This window comes from Dermacentor andersoni, chromosome 5, assembly GCF_023375885.2.
Source record: "Dermacentor andersoni chromosome 5, qqDerAnde1_hic_scaffold, whole genome shotgun sequence".
Lineage (NCBI taxonomy): Eukaryota > Metazoa > Arthropoda > Arachnida > Ixodida > Ixodidae > Dermacentor > Dermacentor andersoni.
The window spans coordinates 68547585-68567660 of record NC_092818.1 but is presented as its reverse complement, the minus strand read 5'-3'; the positions used below and the strand labels follow the sequence as shown (position 1 = coordinate 68567660).

At 43.6% G+C, this 20076-nt stretch overlaps 1 protein-coding gene across 1 annotated transcript in view; it reads right to left on the bottom strand.

Moving 5' to 3' along the window:
• LOC126530755 (acetylcholine receptor subunit alpha-like) overlaps positions 1-20076 on the bottom strand; it is a 324932-nt gene that overhangs the window by 27586 nt on the left and 277270 nt on the right. The window contains exons 3-5 of the mRNA XM_050178045.3: positions 10761-10805; positions 10211-10320; positions 7348-7528 (exon numbers count right to left, since the gene is read on the bottom strand). Of these exons, the coding sequence (XP_050034002.2) occupies positions 7348-7528; positions 10211-10320; positions 10761-10805 (336 nt within the window). The remainder of the gene's footprint in view (positions 1-7347; positions 7529-10210; positions 10321-10760; positions 10806-20076) is intronic.

Here is a 20076-nt window from a genome sequence, read left to right as displayed (position 1 = left end):
TGAAAAAAAAATGATATAATCTGAGTGTCTCCAAGCGACGGCAAACAATATTACCTTGGTCCTTCCTAGCTACGTGGCATTTGCATATTTTTGAATGTTTTGCTGAAGTTACGTGCAACACCCTGTATATAGCTGTATATTAGCCCCAGTATTGTAAAATATTAGGCTAGCACGTTTAAGTGTCCGTGCTCGTTTTTAGGGCCTTAGCATCTGGTTGACACCTATTTACATATAAGCCAAAGCATTTGATTCACTAGAGTCTCGAGGAGAAACATTATCATGAACCTGAGCAAGCATTCAAATGCCTTATTCATACTTATGCTTTGCTACATGCTTATTTGTAACCAATGTAAAGTTTCAGCTTCCGCACGCTGCTACTTTGGTAGACATTAATTCTTATCTGCCTTTAACTTTCACTAGCACCAGGAATCTGCCAGTGATGATGAAGTTGGGGACATGCCATGTTCTTCTTTCTTTATTGCAAAAGGTATAATTTTCTGTGATACCACACTCAGGCAAGCATTCCTGATTTAAAACTTCTTTTGGGCAAGAGGCAGTTTTCTTACTGCAAAGAGCTTCACCATGTGCATTGACACCCTGCCAGTGATGCATGGAACCAACCCATGTAAGGCTTTCAAGCTCATATTTTTCCTGCACTTTGTTTTCAATGTTGTGTGCCCCAAGGACACGAGCCTGTGCTTGGTTGGAGTTCGCACAGCGGTCAGCACCGAGTTCACTTGTTAACTGATCTGCGACAGCCTTTTGTTGTTTTGGCTTTTGCACTTCTCACATGTGGAGTGATGATCGATGTTATAGACATGGTCATTTATCATAGGACCCTTTTATGATATTGCTGATACGTACAAAAGCAATCTTGAAGAATGTATGCTGGACCCAAACAACTAATCATCTATGAAATGAAATTTGGACGATGCTGTTGCTTATTGCTTTGCTGCAATAAATAGTTGCCTTTTCAGAATTGAATGCATCTTTTGCTGCCACACAACTGTCAATGAATTGGGAAAGTGCCAGAATATAGATTTTTCCTGAGAACAACAATTTGCATGGAGTTGTTTTTAGTATTCCTTTAACACCTAGTGATAGTGTTTCGTGAACAGTTTTCATCCGACTAACAAAACATTAGGCTCGGTAAAACATGATCCAAGTGATTACTTAGGAAAGGCTCATTTTTGCTTGGAAGTTGCTGGTTTTGTACTGAACGCTAAAGATTACTGAAATATGGGCTTTATAATAATTAAATTTTGGGCTGGCTGGGGTGCAGCTATCTTGTTATTTCTTTGAAGAAAATACAGATATTTTCACTGTGCCAAGTGTAACGACATTCTATCCTTGCATCAGAACCATTGCAGGTGTGAATGCTGGCAGGGGAACAAAGGTAGAGCGCACAAAGAAAAAGCAGTATTGCCTCTCTCCAAAAATTGCTTCCCTTATCACATCGTCGCAAGACTTCAACTTTAACTGTTCTTAACTTTCAAAACCGTCTAAATGAATGTTTCGTCGTTACCCCGTGATAATGCAAATAGCCTGTTTCATTCCTTATGACTTGTTGCTTGTATCTTACTACTTCATGCAGTACTAGTGTGGAAGCAAGGCACAATTTTCTAATCTGCACAGATTTCTTTATGCGTATACTTGGCGCTACAGTTTTGTGACCGGCTGTATGCATTCTATTGCTACTTTCTGTACTGTATTCACGGCATTGTAATACTATTTTGATATTTATATTTATTATAGTCTCAAAATTCAACGTACTAAATAGAGTGAATGAACGTTTTATGGCTACACTGTGACAATGAAACAGCTCGTGGCATGCCTTATGTCTCGCTTGTACCTCGCTGCTTAATGCAGTACTAGTCTCCAACACAGCTTGCCCACGACACTTCTCTTACGCATAAACTTGCCACTACAGTTTATTGGATGCTTGTATTCATTGCAATACTAATTTCTCTGTTGTATAAACATTTAATTTTTATATTTTTTGTAGTTGCAAAGTTGGTCGTACTAAGTAGACTGAATCAATGTTTTATGCTTACACTGTGAAACTGCAAACACTGTATCATGCCTTATGTCTTGTTGCTTGTATCTCGCTGCTTCATGCAGTGCTAGAGTCTGGCAGATTTGCTGCTTGTTGGCCGAGTGGATGGTTCGTAAGTGCGGAAACAGAGCAAAACAAGACGGGACAAAAAGTGCACATGGCACGAACACTCACTTTCAGCTGTTTATTTATTGCTGTTGTCATTCTATAAATACACGCATGAACCATCAGCATGAAACTGAAAAGCACAATCGATACAAGTCAGCCCTTTGTTGAGCTAACCAACGATCTAAAAACATAACCTCTTTTATGATGTTCCAGTGAGGCCACGTTCACACACCTGTTGCTTGCGCGTGCAATATTTATTGTTTCGATAAGCTCTCTAAATTGCTTGTCTTTTTGATGGTTGGTAATCCAACTGTTCAAACAAAGGCACGCATGGCCTGGAACGGTGGCGTCGTCTAGATTGAGTCCTGCATTGACTGCAGTACAGGCTACAATGACTACAACGTTAATGCGAGCAATGGGGGCCACCTCAGCCTGCAGTGCAGTCAATGTGGGACGCAATCTAGGTGACGGGCTCATTCTTATCCTTTTTTACCTTTGTTTGAAGTCATGTTATCAACCGTGACAGAGACAAGCGGGTTAGCAACACTATCGAGGCAATGAATATTGCACGTGCAGCTATCAGGTGTGTGTTGGTGTCATCGCGGGCACTATCAAGAAAAGAGTTGTACAGGTCTGTGTCAGTCACCTTGATTGTTCTTTCGACTTTCATGCTGGCGGTTCATGTGTGTATTTATACGTGGCAACATCAAGGGACAAACATTTGGAAGTCGGCACCCATGTCATTGTGTGCTCTTTTTGTCCAGTCTTGTTTCGCGCTGTTTTAGCAATTAGTGTGAAGCAAGGCACATTTTGCCAATATACACAAATTTCCCTATGTATATACTTGCCAGTACTCTTTGTTGACCGGTTGTATTCGTTGCATTACTATATTGTTTTTATATTTATTGCGGTAACAATATTGGACGTACTAATTAGAGTGATGCAATTGGTTGCTTTACGGTTACACTGTGATAATGCAAACAGCCTGTCTCGTACCTTATGACTTGTGGCTAGTATCTGACTGCTTCATGAAGTACTAGTGTCGGGCAAGGCACAATTTGCCAATTTGCATAATTTTTCTAATGCATATACCTGCCGTTGCAGTTTAGTGACGAGTTGTATATTCATTGTATTGTACTACTATTTTCATTTTTATGATTATTTTATTTCGCAAGATTGATTCACCCTACTTAGTGCGTCCAATATTTTGATTATACTGCAATAATGCAAAAAGCCTTTGGCATACCTTATGTCCTGTTGTTTGCACCTCACTAGCTGCTTCATTATGTATTAGTGTCGAGCAAGGGGCAATTTGCCGAAGACACTTTTCTAATGCGTATACTCGCCATCATATTTTAGTGACTGGTTGTCTTCATTGTACAGATAGTACTACTTTCTGTGTTGCATTCACTGTGTTGTATTACTGTTTTATAGTGAATCATATGTGCTGCTGCATACTTGGCATTACTGCATACTGTGCGTGTTTTTACTGTATACGTTATTTAGCAGCTGTCCCACATAGGCAGTGCAGGAAGGGCAACTGCCTTTTTTCTTCGGTCACCCATTTACCATTTACCTTAATTACATGATGCTGAAAGACATCGTAAAATACTGGTCATGACACTTTGGTTAATATTGCACATGCATTTGCCACTATTGTTCAATACTACCTTGCCATTTCTAGCAGTCGCGTAAAAGCAGTGAAATATTTCATTGCGTTGAAATATGACACCAGTTGTTGTGTTCGTTATATTATGTCAGTCATTGAAAAATGGTGTGGAAGAAATAAAGTGTGTGAAATGATAGAAAGTGTACTTCACAGAAAATGTCTGTGAATCATGAAAAGAAAAAGAAAGCTGTGGAATGACAGAAAATTTGGTGACAGAAAATGAAGCTTTACAGAATTTTTCTGTTAGTTGCCGACAAGAAAACCTGCGAAATAACAGAAAAATGTTAACACAGAAAACATAGCGTGACAGAAAGAAGTAAAAACAGAAAACATAACATGCCAGAAATTTTTTGGCAGGCCAGCTGCCAGAAAATTTATTTTTTTCGATAAAGATTTCTTACAGTGTAGGTAGCACGTTGGGCTATTGTCCTGAGCGAACAGGGCCATAAACCAACCATCTGAACACCTTGGGTAACTCGTACGTGGCACTAGGTATACGCTACGGTTCAATGAACCTGTCGATGTCAACTTGGCAACTGGCCACAACGTGTGACTGGGTATGGGCCGAGCTTGAATGAACCTTTTTGACGTCAACTTGGGTCACTTGGTATCTGCGACAGGGTATGTGCTGCATTTCAACTAACTTCTCTGACACCCATTTGGGTCGCTAGGTACGTGGTGCTGTGCTGGTGCCATTCTTCACTGACTCACCCCCCCCCCCCCCCCCCCCCCGCAAAAAAAAAAAAAAAAAAACATGAAAAGCTTTTAATATTGATCTGGTGTGAGGCGGCAACAAGTCCACGTCATTTATATTCGGGCAATCTTCGCTGAATAAGTATTCACAGACGCGCCACACGTGGGCTTTGTGGTGGTGCCGGCAGATGGCGCAACGTGTCGCGAGAAGAAGCGCGAGAGTACGGCCAAGCTGCTTACATCTGACGCACATCGGCGGTGGTGCTACGGTGTGTCGCTGCATTGCTGCAATGCTAATAGCATTCACATCGACAACCATCGCGATATTCGTTCTGCCGAACATATTTTATCGTTTCTTGCAGGGGCGAATGAATGAATAAATACATGAATGAGCTTTATTCCCCTTTTAGGAGAGGGGAGGGCCGGGGAGGGGGAGAGAGAGAGAGGTTAAGTACTCCAGTCCCAGCAGGCACCGCCACCACATTATGTAGCCAGACGTCCGTCTGTCTACCAGTCGGGGCGAATAAATGAAAGAATAGTTCAAAGTCAACTTTGAGTGGTGTCTTTGGGCGTCATAAGATAAGTTCGTGAGATTACACGTACGACGGCATATTCACAAATTGTGGGCGGTGGCCGTTTAGTCGTGTTCTGAACGGCCCGGTGCTTCTAGCCGCTGCGTGTACCTAGAGGTGTCGCTGTCACGTTGCTATAGCTCGGATTGCACGGAGTTTTATGTCCCATATAGGACACTCGCGCTCAGACAATTCGTAGGCGCCTTGATTTGAACCCTCTGATATGTCGGGTGAAGCTTTTATTCGGAACGCTATAGGACATTGCTTGTGCACCAGCTGCCCGAATAGTTCAGCACAAAACAGCGCATACCGTATAGGGTGCCCCACAGATTCTTGTTCCAGCCGTTCAAAGAGCAAAACGATAAAATACCAGTGTGCAAGCTACGTTCTTCAAACCTGTAGTATTCGGTCTTCAGACTTCAGACACCCGAACACCGTAGGCTTTATAATGGTATCTTGCGCCTGATTTTTAAAGCTTTCTGTTTTGTTGAACAGCTTGTCTAGCGTTATCCGGGACACATGGCGTAAGGAATCTGCTTATACAGGGTGTTCGCGTTAACGTTAGCCAAGGTGTTAAAACGAATACCGGTACAATTAATACGCCACTATGAAACCTGTGATGTGCCGTCACCAGTACTCTTCTTCGGCCAGCATTATTCTCGCGCACCGGGCTAATAAGAAAATAAGAATAATCATTCCTTTAAAATATTTAGGTTAGGGCAGTGATCTCATTCCGATGGGAAAGCCGTTACTGAATCCTGGAACATGGTTACTCGTTCATTTGCCACGCCCTATGCAATGCACAATTGTTTTTTTTTTCCTGCGCTTACTCGTAGCTCGCGAATTCCTAAATGTGCCGAATGATTACACACCCATGTGCCGCGACACCACCGGTCACAAAAGTGATTCGAAGAGATTGTGCTCAGCGCCTGACTTGGCAACCGCTAGGAAGTGTCAAGCTGTCGGCGGTGGTATTGGCAAAGGCAATTGGCTTCCAAAGCAAGGAAAAATGGTTGCCTTTTCCAAATAATTAGGCTTATGGAATTAGTAATTACGAGATTGCAATCAGTCGTGAAACGCCGGCACAGTAACACAGCAGAAAGAAGACGAAATAATGTCCTAATGGGTCTCGCTCCTCATCTATAACACACTACTCATTTCGTGCCACAATGCTACAACGCCCCATCTTTTACCAGCTTGCAATATTGAAGTGCTAATTATGAGGTTGCAATCGTGCGAAAGCAGGCGGGCGCCGTGGCAGCCAATAACTTTAAGAGGAAGCTTTAGCTCGGGTGCTCCTATCTAAATACATGTAAAACGAGAATTTGTTTTTCTCGGCAACCGCTGTACCAAATTTGACGAGGTTTGTTGCATTTAAATGAAAAAAAAAATACTAAATCTGGTGACGGTTGGTTTCAAATTTTCGAGTTAGGTCATCAATTTTTTTATGAAAAATCGGCAAAACCTTAATGTTTTCAAAAACGAAACTATCAAGTTCACAACTCTGTAACTCAACAACGAAAAAGGATAATACAATTCTGTGAATTGCATCTAATAGTACATCTAAAGCGGACGAAATTGATATGTTACAAATGAATATAAAAAAATTAAGTAACATGGAAATACAGCTTTTGCAGAACCCTTGTAACCAACGTAACAAATTCAGGTAATAGGTAAAATGACATATCAAATTTGTTCGCTTTGAATGATCTAATGGATGCTGTTTACAGAACCGCGATATCAGTTATTGATGCAGAGCTATGAATTTGTAAATTTCATGCTTCTATGTTTTTCAAACGGTCGAATATTTCAAAATCTTTTTAACAATATTCAGGCCCTAAATCGAACTTCCGCTTCCAACAGTTACTAGAACTTAACTTTCTCTCTCAAATGCAACAAATTTCATTAAAATCGGTCCAGGGGTTATCTCAGAAAAAACGTTTCTGCGGAGTTGGGCCCGAGCTAAAGCTTCCTCTTAAATGTGAACAGTGTTCTTCATCTAAACTTTGGCAGACGAGCGATTTCCGCAAAGCCTTGCCCATGAGCTGATAATTGCATTCGTCAATTCTTACATGCCCCCAGGGATTTCCTCTCAACGCACTTCTACTATTTTTGCAGTAAAGTGCATTTTTTCTTTTAGTCTGTATTACTGGCCGCGTGGCGTCTCGGAAACTTCCTGTGCTTAACGCAAGGCCGCTTTTAGAAACACAGAGTGCATCTGGCCTGCGACAAGAGACGTGAGCGCCCACCTTGAATCCGTCGTAAGTCCAAGATCCGAACTTCATCAGGCACGTCTGCTCGTCGAATGGGAAGAACTCTACGTCGATCTCGCACGAGCTTTTGTAGATGGCTGGCGGCTTCCATTGGATGCGGCCCGTGTAGTTGAGCTGAGCCTTTGTGGACAGCGTCACCTCGAAGTTGCCGTCAGCGCTGCAAGGGAGGGCCGCCACCAACGGGCAAACACGATGCTGTCCGTGTCAAGCTATAGGCACTTGTTTCAGGGTAATAAGGCCTGGCTACGAAAGGAGCCAGAAGACAAAACCAAGAAGCAGCAGCACACTCAGGCGTTCGTGGTCAGAGAGAAGTAACCCATTTATAGGAAGTGCGTTTTGTTTATAGCATCAGCCTTACTAAACACCCCCGGGCATTGAACGGGACCTAATACGTATGTTCTTGTGGTACGCCTGTTGAAATTATTTGTGAATTCGACTTAACCTTAGTCACAGTTTAAAAATGCAGGAAATCAGTCCGATAGCTATACTAAGTAAAGATAGCGGTACCACTGAATCTTGCAACACATAAATTAAACTTTGTTTAGTATAGTAACTGTTAGGCAAGTCCAGACAGATGCCTATACTGCTACTAACTTGCACTCGATGTTGTTTTGCATGTTGTTCTTCATACATAGTCTTGTGTTTTGAAAGCAACATTGTTCACCTACACTGAAGTTATTAGAAACGCAGGGACAAAGACAATTATCAATTACATTTTTGACTACTTTGGCGGTAGGCCCATAGTTCCTTAGGTCGTTTCCATTAGAGCCTTTGAAGAGCACATTTACAATCACTTCACCGACTATTCTATTGGTGAATTACGTCATAGCGTGAAACAGCGTATTGGTTACGAGAGACACCGCTATGCTACGCTCCATTTTAGTTTTGATAATGGGGGGATTCGTGAAACGGGCACACAACTCACAGTGCGCATGCACTTCTCCCTTCTGCCCTCTTCGGAATGCAGATGCTGCAGTCCGCTGTGGAACACGCGACCTCGCGCTCGGGAACACAGCGCAGTGCCCACTTGGCCAAAAACGGCGCACGCGTCCAATCGCACAGCACAAGTGCGGACTCGATGTGCAATGCACATCATTTCCACGGCAAGCGTGGAGAAAACATGGGGCATTATGAAAATCAGCGCGGAACCTTTTCAGTAGGGGAAACTTTATTGCTGAAATTCAGCAGATATTTATTAATTGTACCATAACTGTTCATCGCCGATTGCCTTAAGTTTTCGATTTCATGGCAATATTTCACGGTGATTTCTTACGTGCTGATGCAAGGCATGCATAAAGCATGTAATTGTTTTAGCAAACATTTTTCAGGGGCCAAATTTAATAAAAACACGGCCAGCCTCCGAAGTATAGTAAGGGTAACAACAACCGAGTGATGATTTGAACACTACCACCAAGTGTTTGAAGGTCTATTGAGGAACGTCTGAGGGAAATAAGCTTATGCTGCATGTTGTACTCCCCTGTTTCTGTTTCTCAAAGAGGTTAAACAATCTTTCAGTCACGACTCGCCATGTAGAGACACGACGTTCTTCGCTGCATTTTTTTCATCAAAAGGAGAAGGAGTCCCGTTTGCACACTGGTGCGACTAATATTCTAGATACAAATAAACGTAATGATCGCGATCTAATATAAAGCGGCAAAACACTACTGAAGAAGAAAAAAAATGTTTGGTGATGGACGCCTCCACGTTTTACGGGAGCTCTGGTGAGTCACTGTTCAAATTTCTCTTTTACCACAGCCTCAGTCATTCAGTCCCGTGTTTTATGTAAAGAAAGAGCTACGTTTTTCGACAAACCGTTACTCAATACTCATCGTTTTGTTACCGAATAGTTTTGACCCCGTTTTGGTCCGCGCCTCCATATGGAGACACCGTGACTTACTCATTCTTTCTTTTCCACGCCCGCGACCCATACGTACCGCGGGAAGTTTTAAAACTACCGACGCTATTGTGAACTTGTTTCGCTATCTAGTTCGCTGTTGAAAAATTATTTGTGTTTGTTTTTCGAGTATTCTTTTTATTTTTGAATGGCAGCCATTTTTAAATCTGGAACAAAGATCGCCATACGCACTGTTCGTGAAGAAGGTAGACACTCTCGTTTCCGGATTATCGAGCGAATGACGGCGGAATCGCAATTATATCGCATCCTCTAGTGGTTGTCCGGCTATCAGTAACTGCTAGTTTGATGCCCGATCAATAGAATTTCTTTCGGGCAAAGCGGACCCTGAGAACCAGCCAGGACTGTCGTTTTTGTACTTGAGAATTTTGCCTGTGTTGCAATTTAGCATTGTTGCTTCTAATCTCCTTCCTCAATAGTTCATTTTAAGTTACCGACCTTACTCTGAAACGTGTTGCGATAATTTTTGTGCGAGCTACGATGCCGAGGGAACCGCTCTTAGCAAGTCCAGTTACCGTTTCCGCAGCGGTGCAAGTACGAGAAGCGTGTGGCTAAAACCAGGGTTCGCTGCTGGAAATGCAATGTTTTCTGGTGAATCACAGCTGAAAAGGGGTGTTTCTTTCATTATCACCACCTGTTAACCCGTTGATCCACCAATCGAATAACCTTGATTAAACAATTCCCTTTCTTTTTGTATACTGCCAAAGTATTTGCGGAAAAAAATTTACTATTAAGTCAGGATGTCTTCATATAAGGACGCGACCGAATTTGCACCATAATTGCCCTAGAATGGTGAATTTTTTCTTCGCATTCTGGACACCCAGAACATGAATACCTGAAAGTTTGAAACATTTATTGACTAAAGGGGTTATATGATGTACGCTTCATCAGGCCTGTTGCTTAACAGACATGGTGACGTCAGCATACTTGTTATAGAGCACAATGTCCGGCCTCCAGATGTGGTCCGAAGGCACATGCAACATGTCCACGCCGCCGTAGTCGCGAGGGTCCCAGCTCAGCTTGTAGTCGTCCCAGTACTGCGTCAATCATTCGATGTTCAATAAATGTCGTCCTTAGTCGTAAATTCCAACAGTTTCTGAAAGTGCGAATTGATTTCTCCGCGAAAAAAAAAAGGTTACCATAAACGTAATTTATGCCTCAACCAAGTCTAAAAAGCGGTACAACCGGGAAACATAACAATTATCTCAATTAAAATTCCGTAGCAAGTGTGGTGCTCGAGTTTGCCGCCTTTCGCTCGTGGTCCATCTTTTCGCACTGCAATTAGATATGCTTAAGAGTACGATTTATCAATAAAAGTGCATAGGGGAATATGTGTGCAAAACATTCTCTCTTCATTGGTAAATGAATCTCTGGTGCTAGATTTTCGTACCATCACTTTGCCACCATACCATAATTCATATATCCTCGAAAGCTTTTAAGCGTAAACGACGCAAAACGAAAAGATCAGTACACTCACTTGCTCCACCCAGAGGTTGGTCGTCATAATTTGGTTCTTGAGGTTCTGGAAACAAAGAGAAAGATTACAGAATTCACTTCCGTTGCTCGTCCACCAAACTAGCAAAAGGCACATACTCCTCCATGCGCTTGCGCGTAAATCGAGCATCAAAATAATGGTACCGACATATGCGCCGTTTTGTAAAATGTTGATACGGACTTTACCAATTTCTATCTTTGCTTCGTACTGTCGCTTGAGTTATGTTTCTGGTAACATCAGGCAGAAAGGGCGATAAGCTGAGTGGAAAAAAAGAAATAAAGCTATATTGAAAGTTTTGAATAAGTCCTTTCGCAAACAAATCTTTTAATCTCACATCGAGGCTTAAACTCTAGCTTTCATCTGTCAAAGCGAACAGAGTTCAGGAGATCGGATGCACTGATCTCGTCATTACGCCTGGTTTCGACATCTATCCTGCTTCGTTGTCGACGAAACGATAAAGACGGATGATTGATTAGATCTTTTGTTCGAGAAAGGCAGCTCGATGTATGGCTGGCGTTTGGAAACAGCGGCTTAAGTTCTCTTGAAAAAAAGAAGGCCCCAGGGGAAGAAGGGAGGGGGGGGGGCGACAAACACACGGAGTCTAGCGTCGACATGCGGCTCGCATTACAGTGTATTGCATCATGCTTAACTTAAACGAAAGAGTGCAGCGAACGTATAGAGGCGCTGGCTGATTCTAAAGGCTAGCCATAACGCAATGCAACGTACAGTTTTACAGCGAATTGCTGTTATGAGTGCGTTGTGCGCATTTCGCTCGCTCATGCGCGCGGGCGTAACGAGTATCGCTATCTACACAGCGTTTCGTATCGTCCCAGTGTGCTGCCAGCGAAAGTACGTAGCAGTCGAACATGTAAGTCACAGCAGTGTGCCGCTATAGAGAAACATTATTGCTAGTTTTTCGCTCTGCAGTATGTTTATGCGTGCTGAAAGATCATCGGTTAATGTTCACAAGAAGGTAGGAATGCAGCCACGGATTGACATTATAGCCAAGCAGATCGTATCGCAAGACTTAACTGTCATTTCGTGATTGCAGAGTTGATAGTTGTTGGACAAGATTGCTAATGAAATAATTACGTGGGATGGTGCAGCAACGGCTCTGTGAAACAGCTTTACGCTGTTTATCTTGAGTAAAAAATAAGCCTAGGTTGACGTGAAACCTTATATTCCATTTTTTTTAATGGCGTTCTCGAACGAAACGTTTAACGTTAAGTTGTTTGCAGGTGATGAAAGACCGCCCTCCCCTCCTATCCATTCCTTCACGAAACCTTTTGAAGCGAACTTCCTATGGTGCTTTGCACGTCGCAAAAAAAAAAAAAGTGTGAGTGTCTCTTTATCAAGTAGTGCAAATTTTCAACTACTCATGTAAAATCACACGTCATATCTGAAACACTCGAGCCGTGTTCTGGGTTAGAGTACTGCACGGGCCGGTTTTTCATGCCCCGGTCCTGTCAGAGCACGAAAGCACCATCCGTTGGTCCGCCCGCGCAGTGGGAATTTTTGTTCTTTTCGACATCCATGGCTTTGTTCATGACTTTTGCATTTACACGGGGGACATCCGCCCTGTTCCAGGATTACCTGACATTGGAGCAAGGTCTAATGTTGTGTTTGAGCTTTCGCGCTATATTCCAGAGAATAAGAGCTACTTACTCTTCTTTTTTTTGTCAATTCATTTACTTCCATGAAACAGCTCGTAAGTTGGGACCAGCGCCGTATTCCTGCCATGGGAACTGCGCGCACTAATAGGATTTCTGGCTGCCGATTGCCCAGCGATGCGGAGATGAAGAACGGAAGAGGGAGCCACGTGGAAAGGTAGGCTACAATTGAAGGGGTCAAAGTTAGAGTAGTAAAGTGGTACGACAGCCGGGGGAGTAAATATAGCCAGCGCATTCGGGAGCGCCGAGTCTCTTATGAATCTACCAGCAGTACAACCGCAAGAAAAAAGAAAGATGGAAAGTTTAGCAGCCTGCCATTCTTAAGAAGGATGACACATTTACTGGTGGAGTTGACCTATTAGACGGGCTGACGCCATACTACGGAAATTTTCCTGAAATCTGAAAAATTCTACTTTAGCATTTTTTTTTTATTCGGTTCATATGGCTGTTGTGAGCAGCTGGCTGCGCTACCGCAGGAATTGCGATGCTTTAGCGATCCCAAATAAAGAGCAACTAGATTCGCAGATTCACAAGGAGTCGCAGGCAGCCCACCTAGTGCTAAAAAAACATATAAAAGTCTGCGAACATGAGGGTTCAGCCACTTTACGTGTGAAAATAGTATCCAAAAGAAACATTCACTGAGGGAACAAAATTTTCTGCTTTCTATTTTCTTTTTCACATCCCTCTCACCAACGTTGAGAGATTTGCAGCATCCGCGTAGGCTTAGAATATTTGTTTGAAAACATTGGACACTTGAAGCGATAAACTGCGGCAGAATATTTAACTGGCTTGAAAAAATAACGAACGAAAATAACGGAAACCAGTAGCGAGTTGCACTATGTCTTAACACGCAAAAATATCGAGACTGAATTTTCCAGAATTTATTTGCAACCACTTTAAGTGCTCCAAAAACTTCTGAAAAAAGAACTTTTTCCATTAATATGACCACGCACAAGCAGTGCAGAGTTATCACTGTCGAAAATCTACATGTTTTTGCACAGCAACAAAACATTGCAGATGACTCTGCCTCTAGGCAGGTCTTCTGCTCTAGAAGAAATCTGACCACCTGTACCGCAACTACTTTGATTGATTCCTCTTGTGGTTTATTTATGAAAGATAGCTTCGATATCTGAAGACAGTGTAGTGAATTTTCCTTTCTAGAGTCTTGCCGCGAAGCAATCAAATAGTTTCCACTCTTTAGCGCGCTTGCAATGCAAATATTTTTCGAACTATTCGTCATTTTGATACGACTCAGTGATGTCTAGCAACTCTTGAAGTTTGCCTTTCGCCGCCGCTTCCAGCCACCCGAATGGCTTACCCTTGTTGACGGGTGGGGTCGCTGTCAAAATCACAGCGCTGTCTCCATCGGAGGTCGGGTAGTCCGTCTCACGCCTGCGCAGTGCGCACGATCACCTAGAGGGACTCAAGGCCTTAATAACATGGGAACAATGTTGACCAGAATATTTTAGTGTCGCGAACACGAAAGAATTCCGCCTCAACTTATCTGAAGATGACTATCGAAGTTACTGCAATTAGCATTCACGCAGTGTAGCGACCACGTACTGATACACAGTACTCAACAAGACACCTTTAATTAGCATCTTCTGCAGTGATCCTTCCGAGATTTCAAGTGCTTCGGCCGTGTGAGGCGTTATTGGCCCGTTTTGTTATGACCGTCACGCGCCAAGGTTATCTGAAGACGGTAGGACGAAGACCGTACTCCGACGGCGCATGCAGAGGCGACTATCGAATCGCGAAGAAGGAATGACGTCGATATAATGACGAATGTATTATGAGGATCACGGCATGATGACGATGGGATGATTCCGAAGTAATCACGATAAACAACCACGAAGAAATTACAATGCCATGACGCCGGTGGCATAATCCCGATCGATTGACGATCGCACAATCATAACGGAATGAAAGACAAATTATGTTGATGGAACGACGAAGGCGGCATACAACGCGGGCATGACAACAATTAGATGACATTTCTGAAACGATGGCGACGTTGCGACAACGATGGTGGCCTGGCAACAATGGAATGACGACAAGTGCATGACGATAATGGCGTGACCATGACAGCGTGAGGACGACTGTATGACGAAAATGGGACGATGACTGTACGACGATAATCAGATGACGAAGCTGGAAGAGCGACGATGGAACGACCACAGTAAGACAGCAAATGCTTGGCGATGACCGCATATCGACAACGCAATGACAACGACGGCATGGCAACCGCGACATAATCACGATTGAATGACGACAGCATGATTAAGATGGAATGACGTCGCTGGAACTGCGAAGGCGGTATGACGACAATTTGATGACGTTTCTGGAGTGATGACGATGGTACCAAAGCGTTACGAGAACGACATGAAAAGAACGGAATGCTCATGACTGTATGACGACGATGGAACTACCATGAACCCGAGGAGATACGTAGCGGCTTCAGTAAGTAGACAAGTGGGTCACGAGGCGTTAGACAGACAGACAGACAGATAGACAGACAGATAGATAGATAGACAGGCAGATAGATAGATAGATAGATAGATAGATAGATAGATAGATAGATAGATAGATAGATAGATAGATAGATAGATAGATAGATAGATAGATAGATAGATAGATAGATAGATAGATAGATAGATGGGATATTGAGCTAGGCAAAAAATGCTGATCGCATTAAAAGCGTGGCGTACAGTGGGCGCGGCTGATCACTGGTTACGTTTTCTCCGTGGTCGAAGAGCGCTGATAATGTACGCGAATCTGTGCAGCGCGCAGCTGCTTCGTCGTGGCCTGCCTGCCTCGACCGACAGACACCACTGACCTAAAATTTGCACGTGGCTGCAGTGTTTATAGTCTTCAGCTTTGTGGAGTTGCATAGCACGTCCGACCCTAATGCAGGCCCGACTGAGGCCCCGGCCCGACCCAATCCCGAGACTGCTACGCGGGAGCCCTAGTTAACTAGAGTGGTTGCTTGGGCTAGTTAGTAATTCATGATAAAAACGACGTACAGCGCGAAGGAAAAGGGCTGCGAGAGACGACACACACTGAGCTGACTTCCAACAAGTTTTACCCGAGGTAACAATTGCTGTGTATGGAACGATTTCGCTTTGAGGAGGAGGAGGAATGATTTTGGTTGCTTTCTGCCGGTGGGCCTAGCCTTACAAAACTGCCGGCAATTGCTCCCCGCAATATAACCTACATTGGTAGTCCAGTGGCTATGTCGTTGCGCTGCTGATCAACACAGCTATAGTTGGAGGCGAGTTGGTTCCGCATTACAAGCGTGTATATGCCCTTAAGAGATAAGCATCAAAGGAAGGACAAGACCCACGTAGCGCATACTTATAACTGATTTATTTGAACCACGTCGTCATATACAGGTTGTCCCAACTATCCTGCACCAAGATTCAAAAATATGCAAATTGCACGTAGATGGACAAAACCAAGGTAATATTGTTTGCCGTCGCTTGGAGCTACTCAAATTATTATTCTTTCGTATCGCCTAGTTATCTAATTAGTCTTAATTTAATAATCAACTTCTCAAATATTATAATTATATTAAAAGCGGCAATAAGAATATTGTAGAGCAACATGAAAATCTCCCGATACAGCTTTCTGTTGTTCAATACGTGCTCCATAAAAGTGTTCTGCCGAGCGTGAAAGAGGCCCGTGAGTACACGCAATATTGCCGCGCGACTGGCCGCTCGAGGCACCAGACCGGCTAAGGGAGAAAAATCATGAAAGTAATTTGCCGCAGAAAATGTAAGGCGGAGAGACATGTTCAGAAGTTCGCAGCAGTGTTGCGAAGTGCAGTTTAGGAAGAAAACCATCCGGAGAGAGCGAGAAGACAGCGGAATTATGAATGAGCTGTTTCTATGACATAAGGAATATATTTTCAAGAGGTAAGGAAATGGCGAGGGGCTTTCTTTTCTTCCTTTTGATAGTAACTTCAACAAAATCCAGCAGGCTCAACGATTTCTATGCGTTTTACATAATACATGAAACTAAAAGCATCTCTGCCCACTCAAGATGCGCGTGTACACATCCTGTACTCAACGGCCAAGTTTTTCAGAGCGTCAGTTTCAAATCCAAAGCAAAGCATCACGACATTGCTTCCCACGACAGCGGCTTTTCATAAAAGCTAATGGCTGCACTAGTTACTTTCCGTCCAGCTTGTCTTTTTTGTCTACATTATATAGCAGCAACTTTCTTGCCGCGGGGTGAATCACTGACTGACGTCACCGTTTGCGGCGGTATTAGAGTCCTTAAATATACACTCGGGAATCAACAGCAGAGTCACTGACCTGTAAAGGTCTGTGTCGGTGATTTCGCTTTACATCTTTTGCTTTATTATACGTGGTTCGAGCGTATACTGCACTCACATTCGTCCCGCGGCCGCGGATCCTCCGGAAAGTAAAAAAAAAAGCGGTTCACTTCCAGCAAAACATGGGCAGCGCGCTGGTCATATGTTTCACTCCTCACGGCTGCTGTCATTCGACCAAGTTTGGTCCGCGGGGAACGCTATAGGACTGGCTTGCGCAAAGTTGCCCTCGGTGTTGGGAGCTTACATCTCTATGAGTTTTTCGTTTCTTTCAGCATGCCAAATGTTGCAGCTGCACGTCTATCCATTTAAGCGGGCAGGACAACTTCAGGAAGGCCGCGGGTCACGCTTAGTGCTTGATGGATGCCGCCGCAAGTTCTTTTTTTCATGGAAGGGAGGGGGAGGGGAGGCTTCTCTGTAAGTTGACTTTGCCTAAGCCTGTCTTAAGGAGTTTGTTCTATCGCGTAAGCTCACAGCAACGGCGCCATAAAGCAAGCGAGACATCGAGGAATACCTGCTCCCTTAGGAGTACTTTTGTGGGGACGAGATTTTTGAAATAGCTGAAATGGACGCAGACATTCCAAGTGGAAATAAATTTTGGAAAATGGACCAGTATATGATCGCCGTGTGACATGAAATCACTTTGATAACTGTATCAAGGCAGTGTCGTGTCAGTGAGATCCGCAGTCGTAGCCAAGTGGACCTATACGTGTCCACATTACGCAGTTACGTCGCAGCGGCTTGTAGCGCCTCCATCCGTCATCGTCATCTGAAAGAAGTCTTTTTGTTTCGACAGCTGACAACTCTGTCGTCGCTGCTTACTGGTAAAGAGAACGTCTAGGCTTATGTAACAAAAAAGAAAGAAAGAACACGAAAAATAAAAATAAAATCTCCACGCAGAAACTCCTCTGTGAGTTGTCCAAGTATGCATAAACCTTGTGCCACTTGCTGATCTCCACGCAGCCCGTTGTCATTATCAATGTTATGAAACTTCATTCGACCACCATAAACCCTTATCAACCTCCATCGGTCGTTGTCAACCTTGTGAAATATGGTGCGACCCTTATCAACTCTTATCAGTTCCTATCAACATGGATGTCCAGCGAAGCCGTTGCAAAACCACCACTGCAATTGCTGAGGGCGTTATGAAATGCTTTATTGATAGTTCGGACGCTTGTTTTGAGCTTGTTCTTTATTGGAACGTATGCTGTTCTGTGTGTTGTATGGGTGATTTCAATGAATATATTCACTGTTCGCTTCACTTTGCTGAGGAGGCGTAGCCTCTGCCTCACGTGGGTATGAGCCATAGCAGTTTTTGCTGGCTTAGCCCCCTTAAGTCGGTCATAGTTTAGGGGCGGTAGGAGCCATTGTATTCTTCTTAGTTGACGGACAGATAAATTTATCTTTGGTTAGGCATATAAATGCTTACGTATTTTTAGAGAAAGAAAAGAAATAAAAGCTTGGGAGGAGCGTCACGTCGGAAACGGGTATATTATGAATCAACGGACATCAGTAACACTGTTTCCTTCACAGGGGCGCCGTAAGGAAAGCTTGAAGCACGTCCCCAACGGGAGCCCTTGACCTCTGAACGTGAAGCTATGACCATATAAATACGCAAAACACCGAGTGTACATAATTAAAAAAATTATAATGCTTCCAGCTCTCGACTCTTTTTGTACACCCCTGTAAACGGGTGACAGGCGTCTTCATGAATGTATACGCTTTAGGCATGACAAAGCTTCGACGTCGAATTCCTTGTTAGTGCACCATCCTTTTTCGAAGGCGCCACTATGGGCTCCTTTGAATCGCTTTCGATCAAAGAAATTACTTTCCCCTCTTCAGATCTCTTTCTATGATTGAAAGGATCGATTTCCAACATGTCATAATGAGCACCTTCAGAACACGATACGACTATCTAGTTGAAGCATTCAGCCTGAAAGCGGACTAGTGCTGACAACCGTGCAGCGAGGGTTTCCATCGGCTCTCGTAAATGTCCCATCATCAGCTTCCTTTGTGAAAGTGTCTGAAGAGTCAACTGTGTTCGTGGTTCTTTCTTTTTTTTTTCAAAATATTCCAGCGTTCAAACTCTAGCTTTTATTCCAACTCTAGCTTTTAGCTAGAGTTGAAACCTTTGCTTATAAAAAAAAGCAAGGGGGAAGAGGAGGGTGGGTGCTTTGTCAAGGTAATACAAAACTTACACTTTTAGTCATTTGTTTTTCTTAAGAACAGCAGGGAATGTAAAGAGCTTCCAGACGATCTTGTAACCAGAACTAATATAGATATTCTCTTCCCTGAGATACTGTCGACACCTCTAAAATTGTTTGTTGCTGCGGTATATGTATTTGTTGTTTAGAAGGCATTTCTGTGAAATTTCTTTATATTTTGCATAATTCTGCATAATTTGCATTATTTGTAAATATTTTTATTTTGTATAATAGTTTTTGTTATTTGTGCGACGTCATCTCCTATGCTACCCCGTCCTCACCTCCCTCTCCCCGCTTCCTTTCTAAGCTATTATTTGTGGCGGTATAGGTAAGGTGTCAATAAATATAATATAAGAAAACTATTTATCATTTTTAGGAAGACCAGCGGGTAATGCGGGCAACCCAGTGAGCGCCGTTCCCGTAGCCCAGGGATGTGTGGGGCTGGATAACGGGAAACGTGCCATCATTCAGGTCGTAACCCAAACTGGTCGGGCAGGTTGACGCCAGATGAACGGCATCAGCGGGTGACCGCAAAGAAGACCCATCGGAGAGAAGTAGAAGCTGCGCTTGTAGGAAAAATGTAAGAAGAAAAAAAAATTGTTAAACAATGGACCTCTCAGTCTCGCCACTTTGTACAACGTGACTGTTTCACGACAGTGAACAGCTTAAGGAATTAGGAATGAATCCACTTGCGATGATTCAGTTGCTTGTTATGTATGAACGCCGGACAGAACGCTTCCGATAGATTTAGGGAGAACCGCAGAAACTGGCTAATGGCATGCGGGTGGGGGGGTCAAACCGGCCGCCAACACTATTAGGGGAAAATCGGCTTTGGCGTTGGGCAACAGGCCAGGTGGCCATGCTAGGTTTATTATTAAAGCCGTGGTGCACAGTTACGGTAAACACGAGAGCGCGTGGCTGCGTTATCGAGAACGTCAGTGTAGCCAGAACCGCCGCGCATCGATTCGAACATGCGCATGTGCAGTAACTCCTCGCTCCGTGTCGTCTGCTACGTGGTTCCCACACACCAAAACTGCTAAATCCGCGTACGCTGCATCAAAGTGCGCTTGCAGTAGCATTGCGCGATCAGA